Genomic DNA, 19,286 nt, shown 5'->3' on the forward strand with positions numbered 1-19,286 from the left:
GTGCTTAGAGGGAAACCTTAGAAACCTCTTTTGTTATAGCATCTTTTAGGTTTTAAATAGGACCTTTAGGGGGGTGTATTAGTAGATAGGTGTAGGTGTAGTTTTTGGGAGGTGTCATAGTAGAAAAAGGTCACACCTCCCATGTGACTTGTTTTTGGTGGGAATTTCAAATGAGTTTATTTGAAATTTCCCACCTATTTTTCAGCACCTTAGGCTATAAATAGAGGTGCTTCCTTTGTAAAATTCAGATTTGAATTTTATCTAAAGAAACTATACTCAAAATTGGAGTGAGCATTTGGAGAGCTTTGAGCTTCTTCTCTAGTCTTATCTTGAAGGACCATGGTTTCCTCAAGTGGCGGCTTCCACACTCATCTAGGAGCATCCATTCTTCTAGTGGCGTGATCATCCAACCATTCCTCCATCTTCATGAGCATTCTCTTCTCCTTCCTTTCTTCTTCTTCAATTTGTTCTTATTGCCTTGAGTTTTGAGTTGTTTTTGTTTCGGTTCCTTTAATTTTCCAGCACCTATTTTCTGTTTAGTTTTTAAATTCTGTTCGGTTCTTTTGTTTTGAAGTTCAATTCTGTTCGGTTTGTTCTTTTCCTTCTCCTTTGTTGATTCAATTTGACAATATTTGGTTCATCCAAATGAGTTTGGGATTTGGTACTTGTTTTGGTGAGTTCTTGATCTTAGAACTATGATCCAACTTCTAAGAAAGTGCCTCTACATTTTCCAGCTCAAGGTGATTCCTCAAAGTGTCAAGAATCTTGTTCTATGTGGCTATTGGAATCACATCATGTGGTATCATGAGTCTTAGGTTCATTCTTGTTTAATTGTTGAGTTGTGTGCACTTTATTTCAAGAGCTCTTTAATTTTTCTTGCAATTTAAGTTTCTGTTTTAGAATTTTAATTGAGTATTCTTGCTGTTTTTCTTTTGCTCCAAGTGTTTGTGGAAAGGTTTATGGCACTCATAATTCTTATGAGTATGGTTGCTCTTTTGGAATGGCATTATCCTTCCTAGAGTTTACCTTAAGCTTCCTTCCACTTGTTACAATTTGTGTTGTGTCTTTTAATTTTTGAATCTTGTTAAGTTTTGTCTTAGTCATGTTATTCCATATATGTCATTACTTCTAGTAGTACTTTTATTGTTTTGATTGTTTCTTGCTTTGGTGTCATATATTTTTTTTCTGAATTGATGTTGATCCTTTGAGCATTTTCTTTTTAGCATTGAGTTCATACTTGTATTCTAGACCTATACAAGTTCCAATACATCATTTTCTATTATGTCTTTGCTAGTTCATCATCCTGTTTTTTTATTCCTATTAGGATTCCTCTGTTTCTGAAAAAAGTGCTTACTGTTTTTCCTTATTGCAATTGATTTACGTACTGTAAAATTCTGAAATTCTGGATTTGAGATATTGAAAGTGTTAGAAAAGAATAGAAAAAAGAATCATTCAAAAATATGAAGTACACAAAAAATGATAAATAAAATAAAAAAAGTGTACATTCCTGCCGAAAAAAATACGGTAATCTGGCAGTGATTTTAAAAAATTTATTTCTCTCAATTGGCTTACTGTTTTTAATTGATTCCAGTGCCATTTTTGAGTTAACATCTTGAAGTTTCTGTGGTATAAATTTCATAATCCAGTTCGCTCTACAACGTTCCAGTTAAATCAGTGAATATCAAACACAGTTTGCATTAAAAAAAATTTCCAGTAGCTAAATTTTTTTTGTTTTCTTCATCTACTCTAGTGCTTTTCCTTAGGTATTCTTTTGTGTGCCTACTTTTCTCATTGAGTTCTTTATTTTCTTGATTGTCTTTCATTCTTACTCTTTGAGTTTGTCTTACACATAGTTTTCCTTTTGCAATTACCTTTCCTTGCTTATACCTTTTCTTGTTTGTCTTTATTGTTTCATTGGTTTTGTGGTGGTTTGCTCTTAAGATTGGTGTGCTTGCTTTGACATATTTCATTTGAGGATTCCAAGGCCTCAAGATCAGATTGGTGCAAGAACATTATTTCTTTGAGAGTGATATCTTTTCAGCCTTAAATTCACTTCGGCAGTTTCAATTGGAAAGCTCACTGTTTTTGCTAATTTTTAACTTGTTTGCTGTTTTGTGTGTTTGCTGTTTTTTAATTACAAATGGCTGGATCTTCAAGTGATGCATCCTCCAAGCAGAATTCTCCTTCCAAAGCTTCAATTCTTGGTGAATTACATGAAGCTCAAAGAACAATTAGAAGGTTGGAAGAGAAATTGCAAAAGATGGAGGTCAAACAAACTAGACCATCTCCTTCTATCCATGATGGACATCATTCTCATAGACCATCTTCAAGAGCTTCTTCAAATGATGTTGGCCGTGAAGATGAGCATAGGAGAAGGAGACCTCCACCCCAAGTCCATGGACAAAGACATCATCACCAAGGGGAAAGAATTCACTACGGCAATGGCTTCTACCATGATGCAAAGTCCAAGCTTCCTTCGGTCAAACTACCTTGTTTTAATGGTTCTAGTGATCCAAATGTGTATTTAGATTGGGAGGCTAAGTGTGAACAAATTTTTGAGATCCATGAGATCCAAGATGAGCATAAGCTCAAGCTAGCCACCCTAGAGTTTAGTGATTATGCCATGAAATGGTGGCATGGGATTGTAAAGGACATTATCTATCACAAGGGTCCTCCCGTGGACTCTTGGAACTCTTTAAAGGATCATATGCGCGCTAGGTTTGTGCCCCCACATTTTAGGAAAGACCTCATGTTGAGACTCCAACGGTTTCAACAAGGCACGCTAAATGTGGATGAATATTATAAGGAGCTTGAGACGCTTGTGCTTAAAATTGAATTAGAAGAAAGTGAAGAAGCCATGGTTGCTAGGTTTGTGAGTGGTCTTAGGAAGGATATCCAAGACATTGTTGAGTTACAAGAGTATTCATCATTGGGCTCTTTAGTTCATCTTGCAATGAAGGTGGAAGCCCAACTTGCTAAGAAAAACTCTTTTAAAAATGCTTCCAATAATGGATACTACTCCAAGTCTTGGAGAAACAAAACTTCTTTTTCAAAACATCCTTCCAAAGATTCTTCTTTCAAACCCAAGGAATCTAAGCCATCAACATCTAGACCTAAGTCTCCCACTAGAACATCTAACACTAAATGCTTTAAATGTATGGGTTATGGTCATATTGCTGCAAATTGTCCTTCAAAACGAAGTATGTACATGCATGAGGGCATTGTAGTTAGTGAGCATGATTCGGATTCTTCAAAGCATTCATTGCATTCTCATGCATCTAGTGAGGAAGAGAGTGAATGTCCACTTGAAGGGGACTTGTTAGTTGTGAGAAGACTTCTTGGACAAGTTTCACAACCTTTTGATGAAAGTCAAAGGGAAAATATTTTCCATACAAGATGTCTTATTCAAAACAACATTTGTTCCTTGATAGTGGATGGGGGTAGTTGTGCAAATGTGGCTAGTACAAGAGTAGTAGATAAGCTTGGATTGCCTACTATCTCTCATACAAAGCCCTACAAATTACAATGGCTTAGTGAAGTAGGAGAAATAATTGTTAATAAACAAGTCCTCATCCATTTCTCCATTGGAAAATACAAAGATGAGGTATTATGTGATGTTGTGCCCATGGAAGCCACTCATGTTCTTTTGGGAAGGCCTTGGCAATTTGATAGAAAAGTTTTACATGATGGCTTTACCAACAAATTATCTTTTGAATTCCATGGTCACAAGGTTACTTTAAAATCTCTCTCTCCAAGAGAAGTCCATGAGGACCAAGTTATCATGAAGAAAAAGAGGGAGAGTGAAAAAGATAAAAAAGATAAAAAAGATAAGAGTTCTAAGCCTACACTCCTTGTGTCTAGGCGTGACATTGAAAGGGAAATAGTGGCTCATCATCCTCTTTTTTTAGCCATCCCTAGAACTCTTAGCATAGAAACACTTGTTGATAGTCCTCATTGCTTGGAAAATTTGGTAGAAGAGTTCAAAGATGTGTTTCAAGATCCTCCAAATGGCCTTCCACCTTTGAGAGGGATTGAGCACCAAATTGATTTGATACCGGGCTCTTCTTTACCAAATCGTCCCGCATATAGGACCAATCCAAGTGAAACCAAGGAAATTCGCCAACAAGTTGAGGCTTTGATTGAAAAAGGGTGGGTGCAAGATAGCATGAGTCCTTGTGCTATGCCTATCATCTTAGTGCCAAAAAAGGATGGCACATGGCGAATGTGTTCGGATTGTAGGGCCATAAATAACATAACCATTAAGTATAGGCATCCCATACCTAGATTAGATGATTTGTTGGATGAATTACATGGTTCAAAAATCTTTTCAAAGATTGATCTTAAAAGCGGCTACAATCAAATCCGTATCAAACCGGGTGATGAATGGAAGACGGCTTTTAAGACCAACTTTGGTTTATATGAGTGGTTAGTTATGCCTTTTGGTTTAACTAATGCACCAAGTACCTTCATGCGCCTCATGCATCATGTTCTTAGACCTTTCATTGGTAAGTTTGTTGTGGTTTACTTTGATGACATTCTCATTTATAGCTTATCTTTGAATGACCATAGGTTGCATGTTAGGCAAGTTTTGGAAACCCTTAGGAAGGAACATTTGTATGCTAACCTTGCTAAATGTATGTTTGCTCTTGATCATATAGAATTCCTAGGGTTTGTTGTGAGTTGTAAAGGGGTCCATGTGGACAAAACCAAGGTGGTGGCCATTCAAAAGTGGCCTACACCGAAATCTTTGAATGAGGTCCGAAGTTTTCATGGGCTTGCTTCTTTCTATAGAAGATTTGTCCCAAACTTTGGTACCATTGCCGCACCACTCAATGACATAGTGAAAAAGGATGTGGTCTTTCATTGGGGAGAAGCACAACAAAATGCTTTTGATACTTTGAAAGAAAAATTGACTAATGCTCCCATCTTGGCCCTTCCTAATTTCACTAAGACATTTGAGATTGAGTGTGATGCTTCAAGCATAGGTATTGGGGCTGTTCTCCTTCAAGAGGGCCACCCCATAGCCTATTTTAGTGAGAAATTGAAGGGAAGTCATCTCAACTATTCCACCTATGATAAGGAATTATATGCACTTGTTAGGGCTTTGTTTACTTGGCAACACTATCTTTTTCCCAAAGAGTTTGTGATACATAGTGATCATGAATCTCTTAAATATTTGAAAAGCCAAAACAAACTTAACAAGAGGCATGCTAAGTGGGTGGAATTCATTGAGCAATTTCCTTATGTGATCAAACACAAGCAAGGCAAAATAAATATTGTGGCGGATGCTCTTTCTAGAAGATACACCTTGCTAAATCTTTTAACCTTTCAATATCTTGGTTTTGATCACATTAAGGAACTTTATCATGATGACCTTGATTTTTCTCTCCTCTATCAAGAGTGTCTTAAGGGAGGACACAAAGATTTTTTTATTCAAGATGGCTTTCTTTTTAAAGGAAAACGTCTTTGTGTTCCCCAATGCTCTATTAGATTATCTCTTGTTAGAGAAGCTCATGAGGGGGGCTTAATGGGACATTTTGGGGTTGCTAAAACTTTGGATGTGTTGCATGAACATTTCTTTTGGCCTCATATGCATAAACATGTTCATAGTTTGTGTGATAAATGCATAGCTTGCCGCAAAGCTAAATCTAAAATGCATCCCCATGGTCTTTATACTCCTCTTCCTATCCCTTCAATGCCTTGGGTAGATATATCTATGGATTTCATCTTAGGCTTACCCAAGACATCAAAGGGAAAGGACTCCATTTTTGTGGTAGTGGATCGTTTTTCAAAAATGGCTCACTTTATTCCTTGCCACAAAGTGGATGATGCATGCCACATTGCAAACCTCTTCTTCCAAGAAGTGGTTCGCTTGCATGGGATTCCTAGGTCTATAGTGTCCGATAGAGATCCTAAGTTCTTGAGTCACTTTTGGAAGACCTTGTGGGGCAAGCTTGGAACTAAGCTTTTATTTTCTACCACTTGCCACCCACAAACCGATGGTCAAACCGAGGTGGTAAATAGAACTTTGGGACAACTATTGAGATGCTTTATTTCGGGGAATCCTAGAGTGTGGGAGAATTTACTACCCCATGTTGAGTTTGCATATAACCGAGTAGTAAATTCTACCACCTCCCATTCTCCTTTTGAGGTGGTCTATGGGTTTAATCCCCTAACACCTCTTGATCTTCTTCCTATTCCCCTTCTTGACGATGTCTTGTGCAAAGATGGGGATGAAAAGGCTTCTTTTGTGAAAACTTTGCATAAAGACATCAAGAAGAGAATTGAGAAGAAGGTTGGCAAGTATGCTGAACTTGCCAATAAGAGGAGAAAAGCATTGTTGTTTGATGAGGGCGATTGGGTTTGGCTTCACTTGAGGAAGGATCGTTTTCCTACTCAAAGGAAGTCCAAACTAATGCCTCGAGGGGATGGACCTTTCCAAGTCCTCAAGAGGATTAATGACAATGCTTATGAGTTAGATATGCCTGATACATTCTTAGGTAGTCATACTTTTAATGTCAGCGATCTAACTCCTTTTTCTGTAGGTCTCCAGAATTCGTGGTCGAATTCTCTCCAACTCGGGGAGTATGATGGAGATCAAGCCCAAGAGAACATGGAGGCCACTCATCAAGCTCAAGAAGAGGTGGAGGCACAAATGGAGGATGCCCATGGAGGTCAAAGTCCACCTCAAAGGATTACAAGAAGCATGTTCAAAGCCTTGGGAGCAAGAGGACATTTATTTTCTCTTTTTGTAGTGTCTTTAGTTGAAGGTGCTTAGAGGGAAACCTTAGAAACCTCTTTTGTTATAGCATCTTTTAGGTTTTAAATAGGACCTTTAGGGGGGTGTATTAGTAGATAGGTGTAGGTGTAGTTTTTGGGAGGTGTCATAGTAGAAAAAGGTCACACCTCCCATGTGACTTGTTTTTGGTGGGAATTTCAAATGAGTTTATTTGAAATTTCCCACCTATTTTTCAGCACCTTAGGCTATAAATAGAGGTGCTTCCTTTGTAAAATTCAGATTTGAATTTTATCTAAAGAAACTATACTCAAAATTGGAGTGAGCATTTGGAGAGCTTTGAGCTTCTTCTCTAGTCTTATCTTGAAGGACCATGGTTTCCTCAAGTGGCGGCTTCCACACTCATCTAGGAGCATCCATTCTTCTAGTGGCGTGATCATCCAACCATTCCTCCATCTTCATGAGCATTCTCTTCTCCTTCCTTTCTTCTTCTTCAATTTGTTCTTATTGCCTTGAGTTTTGAGTTGTTTTTGTTTCGGTTCCTTTAATTTTCCAGCACCTATTTTCTGTTTAGTTTTTAAATTCTGTTCGGTTCTTTTGTTTTGAAGTTCAATTCTGTTCGGTTTGTTCTTTTCCTTCTCCTTTGTTGATTCAATTTGACAATATTTGGTTCATCCAAATGAGTTTGGGATTTGGTACTTGTTTTGGTGAGTTCTTGATCTTAGAACTATGATCCAACTTCTAAGAAAGTGCCTCTACATTTTCCAGCTCAAGGTGATTCCTCAAAGTGTCAAGAATCTTGTTCTATGTGGCTATTGGAATCACATCAAGAAAGGTGTATAAGTTTTAAACAACAGAATAACAAAAAAAAATAGTAATAGACAAGAACGAAATGTACCATGAATGATCCAACTCATGATCCAGCCACCAAGCTTTCCCAAACCAATATTGTATCAAATTTGAAGAAATTATCTAAACTTTTCTTTTTCTCGGAACTTGGGTCCCAAGCATTCACTTCATGGAGTTCTTTCAGAAGGAAAATGTTTTGGAGGCTACTAACACTCCAAACCAAGATCAACTAACACCCACTATGAATCAAAAGAAAACGAAACAAAAGATTATCTTTAGGCGTGATTATATACCATCTATGAACTGAGCTCCATCAGTAGTGGTAGCAAGAAGCAGCAAGCCTTGATCCCAGCCAAAAAAAAGAAAATTATATTTACATAAATTGTAGACGAAACGAAGCCTTCATTCATCTGCAACATGCAGATTATATATTCTCGCCAAACGATGGGCAGTTTTATCAGCCATAATACCATCTATCATCTTGAACTTTTTGTAATGCCCTTTAAGCGTCTCTTCCTGCTGCTTTGCAAGCTTCTCTTCTTCTTCCAGTTGCAGCTGAACAAACACAAACACACCCAGAACCCACTTCAGAATAAGCTAATGCTATGCTATCGCTCAACATATGTCATAGACATTATCGAACACTTTTATGATTACTAGTGGGCAATAGTTTCGGCCACTATTTTGATAGAAGAGAGAGAAGATTATTTAGCAAGATGGCCTTCCGTACTAAAAAAAGTCTTCTATGGGGGGTGTTGTGTTCAAACCTTACTGCTATCATTGCAACAAAATAAATAAACAAATAAATAAAAAGTGTGACCAGAAGGATAAAACAAGGAATACAGGGGTATCCACATTTGATTTAAAGCACATGAAAATATTATAATACAGGCAACTTCTTCCCTAGGCTGCTATCAAATGGGGTGTTGGAAGGTTAGATCTTTGCAGCCTAACCGTAAAAGTGCACATCAATCTTACCATTGCAAAAAGCATTGCCCTCGATCTTAATTTACTAAAAATTATAAACATACTTCAAAGAAACTAACTTTCAAGATTCTCCCACAATCACATTATAAACACGTGAGTTTTTCATTTCAGTAATAATTCCATATTGAGAGATGTAGGGATTATAAAGAATGCATATGCATTACATTAGACAGTGGTGATATGTTCTTTCTTCGTAAATAAATTGTTCAAATCACAATCTGAAAGAACATAGCAACTAAAGTTAAGATGGAAGACATAACAAGGAGGGCCAATCCTACACACTTACTAACAAATCAACCAATGTTTGAAACAGTTTTATCTGATTCCAGATCATCAGGAAAAAAAAATCCACAGTTTCTGGTATGTTTAATACAAACAACAAAAGTCTTATTCTACAAGTTTATGGCATGTTTAATAAGGACAGGTTATCTTTCCATCCCTAAGTTTCTCTAACGTCTTTGTATAAGATATTTTCTGTTATTTCAATTTCAGTATAAATTCCTTTACATCTTAATCTATAAAGGTTGTGTTAACAGCGGATAAGAATTAAGGATCACTTGTTACAGCACAATTTCCACCAGTAAGTCCCCACAAAGTTACTTACTAGTAAATATCACACACTCACTATAGAAATGCTTAACACTACTGCTAACTACTCTTCTGTAACAAAAATGTTGACAGCTTGACACAAGCATGCATTTAACAGGACACCAGAAACTTGCTTGAACATTGCAAATAAAAAAAAATCATTTGAAAAGAGATGTTCCTCACATAAACTCCTAGACGCATACTCAGCAAATTGATGAATTGGAATAATAATAGTACTAAGAGCTACAGAAAAATTATTACCAGGAATGAACTTACTTTGCGTATAAATTCTATTTCTGCAGCATGTTTGCGTGTAAGATTCTTTAGTTCTTTCGCCACCTCAAAATCAGGTTCAGTTGACTTCAACCAACGTACCTTTAACTTTCTGTTAGGCTTTGCTGGCCGATCATCAAACATTTCCATCACAGCAGGCTGAGCCCTCACTGGCCGTGGCATCCCAGACATCATAAAAGAATAATGTCCTACCATTGATACAATTTCCTTGACCTTTTTGGCAGAATCTAATTCTACTAACGCACATTGCGGCAGATTGCTAGGTCCAACGTAGTTGGGAATAAACTTGACATTTTTTACAGTGGCAAACTGGTCAAGAGCAGTTCTTATCACAGATTCAGTGACCTGTGGTGACAGGTTGTCAAAGTACACTGTCCTACTAACTTTCTGTTCAAATGCAGAATACTCTTCTGCTGACGATTCCATGCAACAAGTGAATAAAACCTAAGAACACAAATTTCAAACATAGGGTAACTAAATGGGTATACAATAGAAAAAACATGAAGAGAATGGCTACATTTTAATCCCATACCAAGGCAAGTTATTTCAGGGTAGGAGGGCTCAAAGTTTTCAACAGATAGTTAAATTAATTGACCATTTTGACAGGGCACAAAAACAATATTTACTCTAAAATGAAAAACATAATAATATATAATAATATATTTCAGCGTATCAAAAGACAGCACCAGATAAATATAACTTTCTTCAGAAGAATGAGCTAATATAGAATTAAATTAATCGTACAAAACACACAAAAATGACATTTGTTTGAAACAACATCTGTGTTTAGGATGCAAAAAATTTGTTATAATCTTGTTAAAATTCCAACAAAGAAACTCATTATTACATATGATCCATTCCCCAGCATGTGCTACAGATGAAACATCACTTGCTTACTAATAGTGATGATATGCAGAATCAGGCTCCAGTTTGCAAGAGAGATGGAACCAATCAGAAGAAATTATTCAAATCTAAAAAAATTCACCTACAAACCTATGTGCTAGCTTTCCCAGCACATAAACAGCAGATGGTTTCAAGTTGTAGAGCTCAACTCATCAAATAAACAGAATACACTGCTATAAAGGAGACATCAGCACAGCATGTCAGCTTCCCAAATCCCATTGATTGAAGCCAAAAGGAGACAATTCCAACCACAACTTTAAAAGAACAAGTTTAAGGCATTAGTGAGTAACACCAATGTCATCAAGTAAACAGTTTCAGGCATTGCAGAGCAACACCAATGGCATCAGGTAAATCATAATCATCCATGAGAGATCCCAAAATCCACTTCAAGAAGCCAAAATCTCAAACTTTCAAAACCTAAAATCATCTGAAGAGTACAACCTGAATTTTTCAAACATAACCATGGAGCAAAACTAGAACTCTCACGCGAACAACTAGGGAATAAAACCAAGGTTGCCATAAAAGTTTACATAAGACAAAAATAGTATTTAAAATGACAAAACTTAGATCAAGCTTCTCATATCAAGTTCTCCAGTCAAATGATAGACACGTGAGTTTTCTTTTATTAGTTTTATAACATATACTAAATGGTCTTTTATTAGTTTTATAACACATACTAAATGGACGTAAGTTAACATTAGAAGACCATCCACACACATTTGATTGGTGAACTTAATGCTAAGGGTAAAAGGATCTCGATGCAAGTTTTAGGCTGTGTTTTAAATCCTGGATAAAGACCAGTCCCAAAAAGCCCTATGAGATAGCTGCTTGCTATTCTGAAAATTGTTTATATCATATACAATATACATATAAATTCTCAAAAATGATAAAATAAATTACCTAAAAATGATGATATTCACAATTAACAATAAAAATTCTTAGTGACAGGCAGAGATTGCCAAACCAACACGAGAGAAGCAGAGGCCACCTAAGATAGGGTGAGGCAGTGATCTCCAAGAGACTTAGTTCCAGGAGATAACAGAGACCAGAGGCAGAGATACCCGTCACCCTTGTGCAGGCTCAAGAGATAAACTAAATGACATTGATTTTATAAGCAAAAATATTTTTTTTAAAATTGAAATTCCAAAACCATGCCCAGACAGTAGTATTAGGGGCTCTTTTAGAATCAAAACATACCGCTACTATCCGTCTGCTACAGCTTCCATGGGCACTACACTTACACTATAGCATACTATATAAAACCCTGGTTTTGGGGCCTGTTTGGATAAAAACCTTAATTAAGGAAATAGGCACTTTGTGTATAAGCTAACATAAAACTAACATAATATTTGTCAATCCGATAAAAATATAAACACTCATTTTTTATATTCCAGAAGAAAACGAGAAAAAACTATTTTCACAAAAGTCATTGCAAGCTATATTATTGTAAAGCTTATTGAAATAAGCCAAAAACAACGCAGGAATGAATCAATAAGCTATTATGATAGAGTCTGTTAGCGCTGAAAACAAGCTCTTTCAAACATACACAATAGTATTCAAAATAGATCGAACAAAACATTGATGCCGCAGACTCACAGACCTAAAACCATAATAATAATAGTAATCATAATAATACTTAACACTAAAGAAACATAGAACGTTCTCAAGAAAAGCACGAACCAGCAAAAAAATTGAAAAAGTCAAAACAAGTACGTGCGAAGCTACTAATCCACGATTTTAACAGAAAGGAGAAATACGAAACCTAAAAGGCTTCAAGCTCAGCAGAGATATGTGAAAACAATGAACATTGGTGGCTAAATGCAGTTGAAACGAGTAAAAATGTTGCAGATAGAAGAAACGAACCGAGGAGCATAAAAAGCGTGTCTGCGACGGTTGATTGAATCCTTCCTCGCTGCGATTGCTTTTTGGCAGGGCTTCCAAGGAACTGGTTTCTTCACTCTTCCTTAATTTATCCCTCACAAACTTCTTCACCATTTATTTTCAATTATTATGTAAAAAAACAAAAATATTTAATTTTAATATGGTTAAACTTATTAATTAAATTTATTGACTTTTTATTGTGTAAATAATCACATTAATAAATTAATAATGATTTACTATATGAATTTTTTTATCATATTATTTATTCATATAAATAATATGACTAAAAATTGAAAATTTGATAATATTACATTTTTTAAAATTGAAATACTTTATTGAACTTTTTGTTAATGGTGTGATTAAAGTGATTATTGAAATAATAATAATAAATAAAATACTAATAATGGACAATTATATTTTACTTATTTATGTTTTTTAGTCTAAATAATTTTCTTTTCTCTCTTTTTTTTTCACTCTTTTACTTTTCATCCTCTAATATAAAATAAATAGTATTTTTTCTAACAAAAGTATTTTGTTATAGTATTTTTTTTCTAGCAACTAAAATATTTATGTAATGTATAAAGGATGTTGGTATTAAACAACCAAAATGAGTCTAAAATGCAGGAATGAAAAAAAAAATGTGAATTTTCATGGAATCTTAGGATGGTGAGTGTAGGTTATTCAACTTTAGTTTATATGAATAAAAAATGAAAACTCTAATACTAATATATAGAAAATGAATATTTTACACAGAATGGATGAAAAATAATATAACTCTAATTCTAATTAATACCAAAGAAAGGAAAAGTGTTGTATTTTTTATAAAAATGTTTTGGGTTTTTAAGTAACTTTTCTTCAAAATAATTTTTGTGATTTCTTTAAATTAAGTTCGATTTTCTAAAGGCCAAAGTTCAATCAAATTGTATTGTAACCGGGGCCTCTTTTCTACATTCAAAACAAAATTAATAGTCTATGAATTACGAGAAATTTCAAAGAATAAATTCGTGCTTATTTTTTCTAATTTATTTTTATACATATTTTTTTCAATGGAAAATACAGTTTATTCAAATAATATAATGAGAAGGATAATAATTAATTCTTGATTTATTTTTAATGTTAATTTAATGGTGATAACTACAATTGCTAATTCTGTAACAATAAACTCATTTGGAAATTAATTAATTCTTTTAATATCAATGTTCCATTTCTATGAGTATATAGTTTCGGACCTCTCGATTTTGGTTTTTTACTTAATAAGAACCATGTTTGGCATTTCATACAAAATTGATCAAATAAAGCAAAACGGATTATTTCATTTTGCTTTTTTCTACAGAAATGCGAAAATGAAATGGTGGCTCAATATTTATTAGTTTATTTATCTATACACTTTTAAATTAAAGGTAAAACAAGAATTTAAATACAAAATAAAGATTGTTTGTTAATTTTTATTTTTAATCTAAATTTTATGTTAAAAAGCTGTTTAGTAAAAGTTTTAGATTTTTTTTTTTGAAAAAATAATGTCTCATAAAAAATACATCTATCTAATAAAAAGATATTGTGTAAAATATGTTTTCATTTTATTTTCTGGTTGTTTTTACAAAATTTAGTGCAAAGACGTTATCCTATTGCTGTACTATTTTTAAAATCTTTATATAAAGAGAAAGAAGCTTGTCTTTATATTAATTAAATGTTTTACATATGAATTTTTAAATACAAAACTATATAATATATCTATAATTATTTGTAAAAGCAATAAATTATAAAAAAACACGTGTTCTGAAATTAAATGGATATTCAGTTACATATCATTAAAAAAATTATTGTAAAATCTTTGGATGAGATGCACTTTTTTCATTTTTCTAAAATCTTTTTCCCTTTTCATGTTTTAGCTTTTTTTTTTCTTCAATCCTTTTATCTTCATATTTTTTTTCTTTTTTTTCCTCTCAATTTATCATTTGGTTTCTCATCTCTTTCACAATTTCATCATATTGTGTAGTAGTTGACTTGTTATTTAGATTTTTTTTCTCTTGATTAGATTTTAATTTAGAAATTATTTTGACTTGTTAAAATTGTATATGGTCATTTTGGGTTGAAATGTTAAATTATTTTTATTGTGTATTTTGAATTTAAGAATGTTTAAAAGGATAGATTAGGTTCTTGTTGAGTTATAGAATGATTTTGAGTTGTTCCATAACTTTCTTTACATATATTAAGCTTACAAAACTAAATAAATCATGTCATACATTTAATTAACTTATATTTTAAGAAAACAAAATGCCTCAAAACAATTAAAATAACAAAAGAAAATTCTAATAATTAATTATATCTTATAAATTAACTAACACCTACCATCTAAAAATATATGTACACACCTAACATGAACTTTAGCATATTCTTCCTGCAGAACATCCTATTTTTCTCTTATAAAAGCTTTAAACTAATTATACATTACAATAACCATTTAATTAATTTACTTTGATTAAAAATTACAAGAAAGAACAACAAAAAACTAATTTTTAAAACTCTTAAATCTACCACCAAAAGCAATCAGTGACAAATACTGCTAAAGAGATGAAAGTGACACACTTGGCACAAATGGCAGGCCAGAACATTGTGATTTTGTTTATGGAATATGATGTGATCCTCACATATATAAAGCCACAAAACAAGACATGCTGGCCAAATACAAAAGCATTTGTACACTTTCTATATCAATAATTTTATACCAGGTAGCAGCATCAGCTGCAGAATACAGTGTTTTTCTAACTATAATAACACAAAACATATATATATATATATATATATATACAAAATTGTTATTCAAGATTTCTCCGTCCATGCCACAACCTCAGCAAAAACACAGCCAAACATGTGAGACAGAATTTCATCTACATGCAATGATAATGTAAAAGCTTTATATCCTTTCATCTTCATCTGCATCTTCTTTCTCATCACCATAAACCCTAAATCATAAACCATAAAGCAGATGGATTCTAAGTGTGAAGAGACTAAAGATGAAGAAAATGATCCATGCCTATCTGCTATGCTGCTAAGCTTCAGCCCAATGGTTTACACTGCTGTGTTGAATGCTGCCATTGAGCTGAACTTGTTTGAGATGATTGCCAAGGCAACAACAAGAACAACAACAGAAACCCCACTTGGCGTGTCAGCTTCTGAGATTGCTTCTCAACTTCCATTTCAGCACAAGAAACTACCCCAAAGGCTTGATCGCATGCTGTCTCTTCTTGCAAGTCACTCTCTTCTCACTTGCTCAACACGCGCAAATCAAGATGGTAAGCTCCAAAGACTCTTTCAACTTTCACCTTCTGGAAAGTACTTCCTCAACGCTGAAGCCACTGCTTCTTTGGCCTTCTTCTCAAAGTTTATGAGCCATCCAAAGCTCGTTCAGGCATTGTAAGTAACGTTCCTACATGCAGACCATTTACGTTAATCTAGTTACTCTCATTTCATTCATAATTAGCTTATTGTAGTAAAATATGAGAAAATAAAGTTGTTGTATTTGATGTGAATTAGGTTTAATTTCAAGGAGGTACTTCTTGACTGTGATAATGGTTTATACATGAAAGTTCATGGAATGCCTATTTATGAAGGCATACAATCTGATCCACCATGGAATCATATCTTTAATCAAGCAATGGCCAATATATGCACAGCAGAGATGACAAAGATACTTCAAATGTACACTGGATTTGAAGGAATATCACTGCTTATCGATGTTGGAGGTGGAGTAGGGCAAAGTTTGAATATGATAATCTCCAAATATCCTTCCATCAAGGGTGTCAATTTTGATCTTCCACAAGTAATACAACAAGCTCCACCTTATCCAGGTATATCTCTTTTTCTACTTTAGCCAACTCAATAAGGTAACCTAAAAACTCATATATAACTAATTACAATGAGTTCAAACTTTTACTTTCATGAAGGAATTGAACATGTTGAAGGAGACATGTTTGAAAGTGTTCCAAAGGGTGATGCCATACTATTGAAGGTTAGTCTAGGTACTTGTAACTGTGATTAAGTTAATCCATATGCAATGATCTTAATAAGCATTTTTGTGTGGTTGGTTAATGATTTTAGGGCATATTGCACAATTGGTCGGATGAAAATTGTTTGAGAGTTCTGAATAATTGCCACAAAGCTTTGCCAGAAAATGGTAAGGTGGTTGTTGTGGATTTCATAATGCCCGAAGAAATTGGTTGTACTGAAGCAGATAAGATGGTTACTAGCTTTGATAACCTCATGTTTCTTGATGGAGGAAGTGAAAGAACAGAGAAAGAGTTCATGAATTTATGCCAATCTTCTCAATTTTCTTCTTTCAAAGTTGTTTCTCGTGCCTTCACTGTTCTAGGAGTAATGGAATTTTATAAATAACATATGTAACGTGAATGAGTAAATCGTCGCTTGGCGAGGTGAATGTAGGTGGCCTCGGTTATGAGTGTTTTGGTAAAGTTGAATGATGCTTTGAGATAACCTGTTGGTTATATTTTTGGGTATGGTTTTCTCACTTTAAGGTTGTTCTGCTCCAATCATAAAGGAGAGTTTCTTTTGTGGATGATATAGGAAGTTCACTTCTGGTTACTGTAATGGGTTGGGATACCCCTGAAGTATCCTTTTAATTTTATTTATTCATTGCTGATAAAAAAAATGTAAATTTACTCTTATTCATTTTCATAAGAGTAAATTACATTTTCTTTGTCAAAAAACTCCTTCTTGATATATTTGATATTTTATTTATATTTTATTATTTCGTTTCTTTGTGATGAAAAACGAAAAATACAAAAAAAGATAAATTAATGTATTTAAGGGTGTACAAGGTAAAAGAAAACGTGAAAATTCAAGACATAGAAGTAGATAAATTTTGTCATAAAAATAAAAAGTGTTAATGATGTGTTTGAATTGAGGGAAATACTATTTGTGAAGACGGAAATATCATGCTATCAAGTTCGGACATTCCTCTTAAATGGCGTGTCGGTGTCCGATACTCGTATCGAACACCGACACTCGTATGACACTTGTAGGACACAGTATTCGTGAAGTGTCCAAAAAGTATTGGTTAGATTTCTAATAATTCTAGTACAGTTCTAACACAATTTTAAAAAGTAAAAATACATTAATTTTCTAAAAATTCAAACTTTATTATATAAATTGTTATTATGATTATAAAAATAAGAAACAAATTCCTGTGAACTAGTCATGAAAAACATATTTCTGCTCCAAAATTGATAACAGGTCATCACTTATTCCTACACAGGTTACCACATAGTCTGACATATTACACTGAGATTAGATAATTATACCTTGGTTTTCTCTACTGAATTCAATTTTCACACACCTCATGCACCACCCCACACAAGAACAACACAAAGCTAAAAGTTTCTAAAATTACTTAATTGTGCAGAAACTTGGTAGCAGGTCACCACTTATTCCTACATAGGTCACCACATAGTCTGACATACTACATTGATATTGAGATTAGATAATTGTACCTTGGTGTCCTCCACTAAAGTTTATTTGCACACACCTCATGCACCATTCCACATAAGAACAACACAGCTAAAATTTTCTAAAATTACTTAACCATGCAAAAACTTGGTAGCAGGTCACCATTATTCCTACACAAGTCACGACTTAATGTGGTTGCGACTAACTAACTACTTTAACAATGAGATTATAGAACTCTAATCTCAATATGAATGAAGTCAGTCACAAGAAGTGGTGACCTTTGATGGAATACGTGATCACCTGCTACCAACTTTCTATACACTGAATAAATTTTAAAGTATCAATGTCAGTGTCAGTGTAGTTAGTCACAGTAAGTGGTGAGTTGCTACCAAATTTTTGCACATTGAACAAATTTTAAAATTTTTGAGCTAATTGTTGTTCTTTGGTGGGTGGTGCACGAGGTTTGTGTAAAGTGATCTTAATAGAGGTCACCAAGCTAGTCTTTTCTAGTTTTAGTGCCAATTTATTAGTCACCATAAGTGGTGACTTGCTACCAACTTTTTGCCCATTGAACAAAAAAATTCAAAATTTTGAGCTAAGTGTTGTTCTATGGTGAGTGGTGCATGAGGTGTGTGTTAGTGACCTCAACTGAGGTTGTCAAGGTAAAATTTTCTAATTTTAGTGCCAATGTAGTTAGTCACAGTAAGTGGTGGTTCATGTAAGAATAAGTGGTGACTTGCTACCAACTTTTTGCATATTGAACAAATTTTCAAAATTTTGAGCTAAGTATTGTTCATTGGGGGTGGTGCATGAGGTTTGTGTAAAGTGACTGTCAAGGTAAACTTTTCTAGTTTTAGTGTCAATGTAGTTAATCAAGTAAGTGGTGACCCATGTAGGAATAAGTGGTGACTTGCTATAAACTTTTTGCATATTAAACAAATTTTCAAAATTTTGAGCAAAGTGTTTTTTGGTGGGTGGTGATGGAAGAGGCCCAAGCACAAGCCCACATGCAAGCCCAACAAAGGGTAGATTTGGGCCAACCATAGAGTTATGGCCAAGAGGATCCAAGAAGACGTTCTTTTACATGTTCAAATGCCATAAACTCTAGTGTAGAGTAGACTTTAATTTCTTGTCAAAATTAGCATAGGAACTTTATTTGTAATTTTCTTAGAATTAATTTTGGCACCTAAAACACCAACCTAGGTAAACTTAGAGTTTCTAAAAAAACCTCTAAACTTACCAAGGCCGGTCTAGAAAGCCCATGGAGGGGGGTGAGCATAAAAACTAGACACACCCCTCCCCATGTGCTCATTTGTGCACCCATGTGCCATGTGCACCCATGTGCTTCACATTTACATTTCATTTGGCTAGCATTAGGGTTGCATTATGGTCCTCCTTAGCCTATAAAAGGAGGAGCCTACACCTTGTATTTTCAAGTTTATTGTGAGTAAAGTTATGCTGCCATTTTGTGTCAAACTTTGCTTCTCCCTAGAATCCTAGGCTCTAAACTTCAATTCCTTCATCTTTTCCCTTGGGCTGGCCGAACCACCCAATACCCACACTTAACATGCACCTACAAGATCAA

General features: G+C 34.3%; 2 protein-coding genes across 3 annotated transcripts; one reads left to right on the forward strand and one right to left on the reverse strand.

Annotated features, from left to right (window-relative positions):
- Positions 1-7,629: 7,629 nt before the first annotated feature.
- On the reverse strand, positions 7,630-12,338 carry LOC137834839 (RNA-binding (RRM/RBD/RNP motifs) family protein). 2 transcript variants are annotated; one of them, XM_068643052.2, is made up of 3 exons: positions 12,221-12,338; positions 9,437-9,898; positions 7,630-8,140 (listed from the first exon to the last, which is right to left on the reverse strand). In XM_068643052.2, the coding sequence occupies exons 2-3, from the start codon at positions 9,878-9,880 to the stop codon at positions 7,988-7,990; spliced, it is 597 nt and encodes a 198-aa protein (XP_068499153.1). In that variant the 5' UTR covers positions 9,881-9,898; positions 12,221-12,338; the 3' UTR covers positions 7,630-7,987. The 2 variants fall into 2 exon arrangements, with proteins under 2 accessions (XP_068499153.1, XP_068499151.1); XM_068643050.2 differs by having other exon boundaries at positions 9,422-9,898; positions 12,221-12,326.
- Positions 12,339-15,098: 2,760 nt separating this feature from the next.
- LOC137834838 (isoliquiritigenin 2'-O-methyltransferase) lies at positions 15,099-16,774 on the forward strand. Its single transcript, XM_068643047.2, has 4 exons — positions 15,099-15,652; positions 15,773-16,086; positions 16,183-16,247; positions 16,337-16,774. Exons 1-4 carry the CDS (start codon positions 15,225-15,227, stop codon positions 16,628-16,630), a joined length of 1,101 nt encoding a protein of 366 aa, XP_068499148.1. The 5' UTR covers positions 15,099-15,224; the 3' UTR covers positions 16,631-16,774.
- The last annotated feature ends 2,512 nt before the right edge of the window (positions 16,775-19,286 follow it).

Source organism: Phaseolus vulgaris, chromosome 5 (assembly GCF_051622355.1).
Source record: "Phaseolus vulgaris cultivar YP4 chromosome 5, ASM5162235v1, whole genome shotgun sequence".
Classification (NCBI taxonomy): Eukaryota; Viridiplantae; Streptophyta; class Magnoliopsida; order Fabales; family Fabaceae; genus Phaseolus; species Phaseolus vulgaris.